This window comes from Maylandia zebra, linkage group LG17 (genome assembly GCF_041146795.1).
Source record: "Maylandia zebra isolate NMK-2024a linkage group LG17, Mzebra_GT3a, whole genome shotgun sequence".
Classification (NCBI taxonomy): Eukaryota; Metazoa; Chordata; class Actinopteri; order Cichliformes; family Cichlidae; genus Maylandia; species Maylandia zebra.
The window spans coordinates 40,208,240-40,219,395 of NC_135183.1; the positions used below are offsets into that span (position 1 = coordinate 40,208,240).

General features: G+C 40.8%; 1 protein-coding gene across 2 annotated transcripts; it reads right to left on the reverse strand.

Moving 5' to 3' along the window:
• Positions 1-1,033: 1,033 nt before the first annotated feature.
• Positions 1,034-4,972, reverse strand: prl2 (prolactin 2). 2 transcript variants are annotated; one of them, XM_004573084.2, is made up of 6 exons: positions 4,199-4,972; positions 3,775-3,962; positions 3,119-3,226; positions 2,684-2,863; positions 1,267-1,404; positions 1,034-1,161 (listed from the first exon to the last, which is right to left on the reverse strand). In XM_004573084.2, exons 1-6 carry the CDS (start codon positions 4,218-4,220, stop codon positions 1,138-1,140), a joined length of 660 nt encoding a protein of 219 aa, XP_004573141.1. In that variant the 5' UTR covers positions 4,221-4,972; the 3' UTR covers positions 1,034-1,137. The 2 variants fall into 2 exon arrangements, with proteins under 2 accessions (XP_004573141.1, XP_004573140.1); XM_004573083.2 differs by having other exon boundaries at positions 1,034-1,404; positions 4,199-4,971.
• Positions 4,973-11,156: the final 6,184 nt, after the last annotated feature.

The following is an 11,156-nucleotide window of genomic DNA, read 5'->3' on the forward strand; positions in this document are numbered from 1 at the left end:
GCTCGGCGACAGCCCCAAAACATCACTGCTCTCGAGAAGATCTGCATGGAGGAATGGGCCAAAATACCAGCTACTGTGTGTGCAAACCTGGTAAAGACCTATAGTAAACGTTTGACCTCTGTTATTGCCAACAAAGGTTATGTTACAAAGTATTGAGTTGTATTTTTGTTATTGACCAAATACTTATTTTCCACCCTGATTTACGAATAAATTCTTTACAAATCCTACCATGTGGATTCATGGATTTTTCTTTCACATTCTGTCTCTCACAGTTGAAGTGTACCTCTGGTGCAAATTACTGACCTCTGTCATCATTTTAAGTGGGGGAACTTGCACAATCGGTGGCTGACTAAATACTTTTTTGCCCCACTGTACATGTATGTGTGAGGATGTTTTTAATGCTTTTGGTAAATGTTAAATGGAGCGGTTCTTCCATCCATTCTCTTCCGCTCATGTTTACCAGGATGACGAGGGTCTGAAGCCTATCACAGGGCAAGGCTACACCCTGGACAGGTCACCAGTCTGTCACACAGAGACAGACTGGTGACTCACATCCCCAACCCTAACCCACACCTGTGGGCAGTTAAGAATCACCAGTTAAGCGGTTCATTGGTCAGCTGGCTTCAGGAAAACCGTTAATTCATCGTCATCATCACATATGTAAACGTGCTTCTTTTTTAATTAAACATGAGAAACCACCAACATGTTTTTCATCCCATAGACTGAAATCAGGAACTTCTCTTAAAATGATTTAACAATCTGCTTCAGACTGTCAGACATGTAATACTGTCTGTTATCCCTCGATAAATAAATGCATTAGGTGTCATGTTTTTGTTTTTGTTTATGTCCTTTACTGTCTTTGTTTTTTACGTTTAGTTACAATGTTTCAGGTTTTTTATTAGGACAGAACATCGTTAGTTTTTGTCATGATGCTGTGATGATGTGACCTCAGTGTATTTCTGCACCTTTTCTGTAGAAACAACAAAAAAGACATGATTTTGAAATATTTATATAATATATTGAAACAGACGATTTACAGGTTTCTCTTATAATAATTAGTGATTCTGTGCATTCATCGCACCCTGTCTGAGGATGGAAAACATTCTGACAGACGGGGCGGCCGTTGTATCACTGCAGTCATGATGAGATGTTTCTGATTCTCTATAAGTAGAAAACAAAACCTTCAGCTTTGTCAAGAGTTTCTAGCTTTTAACATCCATCCTCTGGAACAATACGACACTTCAGGATCTTCAGGTAGTTTTGGACCTTGTTGGAGTCTCGGCGAAAGCAGTAGAGGAGCTCGTAGTCTTTCATTAGGCGCCACTCAGCGCTGCCTGGTGCCAAGAAAGCCTCAGGAGACATGAGGCTGCTGACAGAGTTACTTAATATTCCCAACATCTGCATCTGGTGTGAAAAGAACAAAACATATGGATAAGACAAATTGTTTATATTGTTGTGTGTTTACTTAGTTTCTTTCACCCACTTAAGTAAAAAATTACAAAACAAAGTACTACACAAACACAGACAATCTAAACTGTGCATATGCTAGTGCACACACATCAGTGCCTCTGTCTCGCTCTGTCTCTGTTTCTGCCCTGGTTGAATTTTAACTGCAGGAAAATAAGCATTTGAACATGAACATGAACACAGAGCTGTGTGAAGCATCATAGATTAGACTGCTGCCCTTCACAGGCTTAAATATACTACAAGAACATCTGCTGGTCACCATCAGTCTGTGCTCACATCAGTGATTACAACAGGAGAACGATCTCAAGGCAGCTAGGGTAGTAGTGCATGAGGTCCTTCAACATCTGTCGAACAATGCTCAGGATTGTCTATGAGGCTGTTGTGGTCATTGCTATCCTCTGTGCTGATGCATGCTGGGACGGCAGGTTGAGGGTAGCAGAGGCCAGTAACGCTGTGGGGACGGAGCTGAACTCCCTTAGGGTGGTGTCAGAGAAGCGAATGTTGTCCAAGATAAAGACAATGTTGGATAACACCTCCCACCCGCTCCATGACGTGCTGGCTAGCCACACGAGCACGCTCAGTGAGAGGCTGAGATTACCCATAATGCACCACTGATCGACACAGGAAGTCGTTCCTGCCTGTGGCCATCTCCCTGTACAACTCCATTGAACACACTGTAAACACTGCAATAGTTTCACACACGCTCTACTGTAAAATAGCAAATGACAAAGTTCACAGGTTAGAGTCAAATGTCAGTCATAAATATTACACCTCTGTAATATTCTTTATATTTATAATTGAGTGATTTGTATATATTAGTGCTATTTCTTAAATTTGTAAATCTGTAACATATTGTATTGTTTGAATAGCTGAGTCTGTTACTGTTACTGTACTGAGCAACTGTAACCATATAGTGTCCTTATGGATTAATAAAGTATTCTGAATGCGATCAAGCTAATCGTTGGTAACACAAAAGCCCTCGTTCAACAAAGTGTCTGAAGCTTGTCAGTGACCAGCTGAACCCTGATGAGAACGAATGTGTGGAAGGATCATCTGACATGGAGCTGACAGAGAAACTCAAACTACCACTGAGAGTGTGTACTGCTCATTTCTTTGGGGGACAAATATTTATTTCCTCCGCTGTGTATGTTTTGCACACACACACACACACACACACACACACACACACACACACACACACACACACACACAGTACCTTCTCAACTACTTTCTGTACTCCTTTCCGTAGCTCATGCACCATATCACTCATTTTAAGAGATTTATTGGAGCTGAAGTCAATGAAGTCGTGGAAGTGCGTCATGCTCTGGTGGAAATGCCACAGAGGGTCCCTCCACGCCACCAGGAGCTTTAGAATCACCTCCGTCAGCTCCTCCCTCTGTAGTGACATACATGTAAATTATGGGTGTGACTAGAGTGGGATTTGTACCACTGAGTGTTACTGTAATATCATAAAGAGCAAAGGGAAACAAATTTACAAAATTCTTTATCATTTGAAAGGAAAACATGTTTCAAACAGCTACAATGTTGTTTATGGCAACAAAAGAAAGAACCTGAAACACATGACAAGACTCCAGGTGTAAATATGATGTGCATAGTTGAGAGGGATTAACTTTGAAAAAGGTGAATTTACCGCCATTCTCTGAGCGTTCTCCTTTCCATTTGGGGTGAGGATGTTAGACGTGTGACAGTTGCGACTGACCCGGCCAATCTGATTCTTACTGGGCAGGAAGTAAAGCTCCTGGGAGGACAAACATGAATGAAATGTCAGAGGTTAAATATCATCTAAATGTCAAACGTGCCTGGAGCACAAAAGCAATGAATGACTTAATACGATGTCTTGCTATCTCTGTATCCTTACTGGTGTCTGTCTGTACAATAGATGCGTCTTTATCACACATTCAATTCAGTTTTATTTTTATATGGCGCCAAATCTTAACAGTAAACAGCATAGCAGACTATACATGATACAGATTTATGTTAGCAAGTGTGGGCGAACTGTGAAAACATCTCGTACAGCTCAGTTAACAGTAAAAAAGTTCATCCTTGCATTTAATTAGACTGAAAAACTGTCTCATCAGGTTGGATTCTGCTGTTCTAACAGGATGACTGTGCGTGTATCTAATAAACTGATAATGCAGTGTTTGATTGACTACGTTATGTAAACCTACAATGTCTCAGTTAAAAGGCATCTGCAGACAGAATATCATATCCTCATGTCACAATCAAGCTTGTTCATTAAATATCGTTTAAAAAGCTTTTTCTGACGACTGCAATGAAGAAACATACAAACTCAGAGTGAAGGTCATTTGAAATGCTGTGCATTCTGGCTGAGTGTTGGATGACCCGGTCAAACAGGTTAGCCAGGGAGAGGACGTGACACCCAGCCTCGGCATTCGTACAGAGGGGGGCTGCATCCAGACTGGTCGGCTGACTGCAGAACACCAAGCACAACAAACCTACCAAGACCACAGAGACTAGGAGAGACAAAGGACAATTCAAAACATTAGTCTCAACCTGAATGTAATCTATTACTAAAGAACCTACCTTTTGAAAGTGTAGATGTATTTTTTTTATATTTAAGGTAAGACGAAAAATCAGGAAATAAAACTCCACTATAAAGTCACACACATGGGGACGATTGGATTACATGCAGATAAAGACACAGTCCATCCTTTCACCTCCTGTATGCACAATTCTGTTCCTGAAATACCTGATCGGATGTTTCCAGGCATCCTGCAGAGAAGGAGATCCTGTCTTAGAGCAGAGAGTGCAGATGTGCTCCTATTCCAAACCTGAATGCTTCATGTGAGGGTCAGACAGTTTCCCCTTTACACTCTAATATCAAAGAGAGGGAGGGTGGGCGGAGAAACATTAATAGTGATCTATGCTGTGATTTGGGCGACACAATAATAAATAATAAAACACAGTGTTTCAAAAGATGTTTGTCGGTTTTTTAAATGCATATTTGTGACAAACTGTTTTTAATAATATACATTATACAGTGGATGGGCCAGGCTCTTCTACAAAGCTGTTGTCTGTAACAGAGCTACACTGCATGAACTTCACTGTCCTCTGTGACAAAAACCGTTACAACACAATGTTATTTCAAGCATCAACTCTGGATTTAAGGTTACAGTGTAGCTGAATTCACTAAGCAAAAGTTATGCTTAATATTTGATAAGAATTTATATCGACTAAATTCAATTCAGTTTCATTTATATAGCACAAAACAAGAATCACTTCAAGGTGATTTAAATGTTCAATAATACTGTGATAATACAGAGACTCCAGTTTGTGCATGTAAATGGAGAGTCCTCTTCACACACTGAGGTTAATTATGGAGTTCCACAGGGTTCAGTGCTAGGACCAATTCTGTTTACATTATACATGCTTCCCTTAGGCAGCATCATTAGAAGACATAGCATACATTTACACTGCTATGCAGATGACACCCAGCTCTATCTGTCCATGAAGCCAGATAACACACACCAATGAGTTAAACTGCAGGAATGTCTTAAAGCAGCGGTCTCCAACCTTTTTTGCGCCACGGACCGGTTTATGCCCGACAATATTTTCACTGACCGGCCTTTAAAGTGTCGCAGATAAATACAACAAAATAAAACTAGTACCGGTACCGAAAAAAAGAAAATTTATTCATAACACACGTGAAAAGACCCAGGAAAACCGAGTAAACGATAAAAACTATAACAAAATAACGCTGAAAACTGATAAAAACCCTGAAAACTATACATTTCACACCTGAGCCTCAACCTCTCGCGACCCGGTACCAAACGACTCACGGACCGGTACCGGTCCGAGGCCCGGGGGTTGGGGACCGCTGTCTTAAAGACATAAAGACCTGGATGGCCGCTAACTTTCTGCTTCTTAATTCAGATCAAACTGAGGTTATTGTACTCGGCCCTGAAAATCTTAGAAATATGGTATCTAACCAGATTCTTACTCTGGATGGCATTACCTTGGCCTCCAGTAACGCTGTGAGGAACCTTGGAGTCATTTTTGACCAGGACATGCCCTTCAACGCACATATTAAACAAATATGTAAGACTGCTTTCTTCCATTTGTGCAACATCTCTAAAGTTAGAAATATCCTGTCTCAGAGTGACGCTGAAAAACTAGTTCATGCATTTATTACTTCCAGGCTGGACGACTGTAATTCATTATTATCAGGAAGTCCTAAAAACTCCCTGAAAAGCCTTCAGCTGATCCAAAATGCTGCAGCAAGAGTCCTGACAGGGACTAGAAAGAGAGAGCAGATTTCTCCTGTTTTGGCTTCCTGTTAAATCCAGAATTCAAAATCCTGCTCCTCACATACAAGGTCTTAAATAATCAGGCCCCATCTTATCTTTTAGGATTAGGCTTCAAACTTTCATGGCGGGGTATGCCAGTGTGTTTTGTGAACAGACCCAAAAGCAGACTCAGCAGGAGACGGAACTCAATTTTAAATTCAAATCCCAACAACAGTCACCTCAGGGCGCTTTATATTGTACAGTAGACCCTAAAATAATACACACAGAGAAAACCCAACAATCATATGACCCCCTATGAGCAGCACTTTGGCAACAGTGGGAAGGAAAAACTCCCTTTGAACAGGAAGAAACCTCCGGCAGAACAGAATGAGGACTTATGTAAACTTTAAATACTCACCTTACAGTGAAGATCCTTATCTTTAAATATAACCACTTGTCTTCCTCTTCTGTCTTGTCTTTCATCATCTCTGAGTGAAGTTATCTCTTCCCTTATTCTTTATCTTTATTCTTTTCCCTCCTTGAGAAATACATCAGCTGTGCCTTTAGCTAGCAGACACAGTGTGCGACAGGCTGCACACAAACGATTTGTGTGTTTGCTGATATTTGTTGAACTTATAGAAAAGCTCCTTTTGAAATGACCAGACACTCATCAGTCGCTTTGCGCCCCCTCCTCTTCTGTTGGACGGGCTACAAGTCCCAGTCTTGTACCAAAGAGTGATGTCTAACATCGTTGCACAAGTTGATACAGATGCAGTCAAGAGAATTTACCGTGGGCAAATATAACATATATAATAGATATAACATCAGGAAATTACCTGTTTTGCAAGTATCTTTATGACTCTGTGTAATTGTACATACTCTGTCTTCCACTTTATAATCAATATCTCAAAATATCGTTATATTAATGTTATATTCATTGCAAGTTTTGTTGTCCTCTTGGCCTGACCTTTGAAAAAGTCAAATTCAGAATAAAGAATATATGTATAAAGTCCCTTTGCCACATAAGGACTGCAGCTACAACTGTGTGACAGAAATGCTGTTTCTGCCTTAAAATAACTTAATAATAATAATAACTGACACGAGATATGTTTGATATCTGTGTCACAGATTATAGGCCAGCAAGTCATTTACAACCATTTACAGACAATCTTCATTTTTGTTGTTCGGCACAACACCGGCCCATAACATGTAAAATTATATTTACTAAGAAAAAAGTAATAATATGACCGATGAGCCTGCAAGTGCATCGGCCCACTGAGCAAATGTCCAGCACGCCAGAAATCTCCCCTCAAATGTCTCAAACCAAAAGTGACCTGTTTTGGAAATCTGAGGAGTAGAAAGTACAGATGTCGGTGTCAGAAAAGAAATACTTAAGTCCAGTTACCTGAAAATTCTACTTAAGTACAGTAATGAAGTATTTGTACTTTGTACCACCTCTGAAACTGAAAAACATCCACACATGACCAGAAGCAGCATGATGTTCAAAGACCTCAGAACATCACCAACATTTAGCAACTTCACGAAACAATAGAGGAAGTATTGTTATCAGATTGATTATAGAGTGAATTGATTATTAATTATATAGTTACCTCTTGTCTTATTCATTTATTACAAAGCTTCTGATACACATATATACTTCTACTTAAGTAATAATAATGATGATTGTATTTATATAGCGCTTTACAATTCCACTATTTCACACACTGGAGGAGGCAGCTACAGTTGTAGCCACAGCTGCCCTGGGACAGACTACGAGGCTGCCATATCGCGCCATCGGCCCCTCTGGACAACACCAGTAGGCGGTAGGTGGAGTGTCTTGCCCAAGGACACAACCAGTGTTGACCAGGACAGACAGAGCAGGGGGATTGAACCGGCAACCTTCCGGTTACAGATGAGCGTCCCAACCCCCTGAACCACGGTCGCCCCCGACTTAAGTAGAAGTACAGATAGGCGTGTTAAAAATTTGGGGTTCAAGCACTGATTCACTGATCCAATTAAATGTGAAAAAGTACAGGTACTGAAATGCACTCAAAGTACGACGTATAAAGTGCTGTTTGAAGGATTTTTCTACCAGCTGTCTTTGTTTGAAGCTAACTGAACCTTGTGCTATATGAATATAATAATAAAATAATATTAATAAAGGAGAATACAGTGGAACCCCGAAATTAATTCGTTCCAGAGGGTCTTTTTCCTTTTTCCATCGCCTTTTGAGTGAGGCGATGCTGGCTGAAGACGAAGTTCTTGGTGGAGGAGGAGGTGGTGGAGGTTGAAGAAAGCATGCGTATGCATGCATACATACGTACATGTACATGACATTATGGAATTTAATTGAATTTGTTTTGATTTTCTATTTTATCTATTTCGTTACGCGGGCATTTTGCCGTACCACGGGCAGAAATGTTGCCGTTAAGTGCCTCCGTAACTTGAATTTTTGGTTAAATGGGGTAAACCGGGGTTCCACTGTATCAACTTTTGCATGTTAGGGTACCTGGGTCGTTGACCCAGTGTGCTGAGTTTTGCATTATTATTGAACTTGATTTTGTCTTTTTTTATTATTATTTCTAGTCTTTGGGGTTCAGTGTTGGAGTTTCTAGTCTTCTGGTTTCTGTCGCTGTGTTGCTCTGCCTCTGTCAGCTGTATCTCCTTGTCAAGTCTGCATCTCTGTGTTTCCTGTGTTACTTTGAAAGTCTGTCTCATGTCAGTGTTTCTAGTTTTGCTTCCCTTGTCTCGTTAGGTCTAATTTCTCTTAGCTGTGCTCTCCTCCTGTGTCCCATTCCCTCGTTATCCCTCTGTGTAGCCCTTTGGTCGTTTCATGCTCTGTGTTCTGCCTGTTTAAGCCCTTTTAATGTTTCTAGTTTAAGTGAGCTTTCTGTTTTTCTGCCGTGTAGCATTAAATCTGAGTTTGAGTTTACTCCGTGAGTCTCCACTTTGTGTCCACCGATCCTGCCTGTCGCACACAGTACATAACAGGAAGCCTAACATCAGTGGAAAAGAGTCATTTCTGTTGTGAACTCCAGCAGATTTTCTGAGTACAGGTTGTTGCTGGCAGACACACTGTGTGATAAAATGCACAAGGAGAGTTTATGAGTTTGCTGATATTTGTTGAGCTGACAGAAATGTGCTGATAGATATTTGGCATTACCTTCCATGTAAAAACATGTTACTTCCTTTATGATCCCTCTTGTTTTTAACTGGATTATTGAGACCTTAACTTAAAGACACCTGGACTAAAAATGCTGTTCTGGATCCCTCTGCCCCACTTTGACCATGAGTATAGCACTGTAACCAATGGACAAACTGCATGTTTTGGGTTAAACCTCATGAAATGAAACCATTTTGAAAATGTCAGGAGAAGAAAGTTCAAACCTTTGTGTAAAAATGTCGAGAGCAAAAGTAAAAAGTTTAAAAAAGAATCCAGGTAAGAAACACTTACCTGGATGATTGAGCATCAAGACATACCAGAACATTCCACTGAAGTACAAGTACTTAGTCACCTTAGTGTTACTTAGTGTTACAGTGTTAAACTACAAACAGATGATTTTGTACTGACTGGTAACAACTGAGTTAAGAGATGAAAGTGTGGATCATCTCAGCAACACTCAGTCGGTAATAATACTAATAAACTTTACACCATTATGTTACCGATCAGATGTTACGTCTGACCGTAATATTGAGCTTCTGTCAGATGTTTCTCCAGGATGCTTTGAAAACATAAAAATATGTCTTACAGAACAAGATACACAAAATACAGGACATAAAAGTTTTAGAAAGCCTTTCTGTGAACGTATGTTTGAGGCTGATAATGAGTCAGCTGTGGGGGTCTGAGCTTTTATAATGAGGCAGGTTTTTGGAGCTCTTTAGGTGGTTGGTGTAGATAGAAGTGAGGCCATAAAACCACAACAGTGAACCACAGTGTGATATGAGAACGTAGCTTTGGACATAACAGCTACAGTGACACAATAGCAATAATATACTGTGTGTGTGTGTGTGTACACGTCTGCCACAGATTCACTCAGATGTTTGTTGGTGGAGCTGCTGCTTCACGTGACTCTGCTGCACGTTCACCAACACACTCATGTATACAAAGGGCAGACGGTCTTGTGCTGTCACATTCGGACTGACCTGCAGAGTAACAGGGTGACTATTCGTCCATGCCCACAGGGCGAAACGTAATCGATGGACGTAGCTTTGACCTTTCACTGCACGTCTTTCCTGTGAAGATTAACAGCTTACATTCAGATATTACATTATTCAAATCTTCAAATGAATCTGGGTACAGAAAAATAGCAACCTCTGTCATTAATATTTTGGCAGTATATGTTGTTATTGTCAAAGTTTTGTGGAGAATTGACATGAGAGGAAGAACAGAAGTGAAAAAGTAAACACCAAAGAATTAACTAGAATTAATTTAGTCCAAAAAAAACAAACAACTAAAGTGTTTCAGCTCAAATGTTAGACAAAGATAACACAAAATGCAGTTTCTGAATGAATGCATTTATTTTAAGGGGAATAAAAATCCAAACGCTGATGGCCCCCTGGTGGGCCCCCTGAGCGTCTGTAATAACTGGCAGTGAGTCTTTACAGCTCTGTGGAGGAATCTGGGTCCACTCATATTTGCAGAATTGTTGTAATTCAGCCACATTGGAGGGTTTTTGAGCATCAACCGTGTTTTTAAGGTCCTGCATCAGCGTCTCAGTTGGATTCAGCTCAGGACTTTGACCAGTCTTCATTTGGTTTTTCTTAAGCCAATCAGAGGACGACTCACTGCTGTGGTTTGGATCATTGTTGCAGAACACAAGCGTGCTTCAGCTTGAGGTTGCAGAAAGATGTTGGGACACTTTCCTTCAGGATGTTTTGGTCGACGGCAGAATTCGTGGCTCCATTTCCCACAGAACAGCATCAGGCCATCACACTATCACCACCGTGTTTTGCTGTTGGCATGATCTTCCTTTGCTGAAATGGTATTTTTACGCCAGATGTAACAGGACACACCTTCCAAAAAGTTGAACTGTTGTCTGTCAGCCCACAGAGCATCTCGGGGGTCATCAGGATGACCTTTACGTTCCTGTTGCTCAGCAGTGGTTTTTATCTTGGAGCTCTGCCATGCAGGACACTTTTGTCCAGTTTCTTATGATGGAGCCGTGAACACTGACTTTAACAGAGGCCGGCAGTTCTGTGGATGTTGTTCTGGGGTGTTTTGTGATCTATTGGACGAGTTGTCGCTGTGCTCTTAGGCTCAGCAGCCACTCCTGGGAAGGTTTTTTCCATTCGCGGTGAATGACTCTCACTGTGGTTCGCTGGAGACCCGAGATTTAGAAATGGATTTATAACTTTTTCCAGACGGCGAGATCTTGATTACTTTGTTTCTATTTTGTTCCTGATTTTCCTTCAATGACCGCA

Excerpts from the sequence above, each read along its gene's own strand:
- prl2 (XM_004573083.2), bottom strand. The coding sequence starts at position 4,220 with ATGCCTGGAAACATCCGATCAG. Across the intron at positions 3,963-4,198 it reads GCCTGGAAACATCCGATCAG|TCTCTGTGGTCTTGGTAGGT; the intron begins GTATTTCAGGAA and ends TGTCTCTCCTAG. Across the intron at positions 1,405-2,683 it reads TACAGAAAGTAGTTGAGAAG|ATGCAGATGTTGGGAATATT; the intron begins GTACTGTGTGTG and ends TTTTCACACCAG.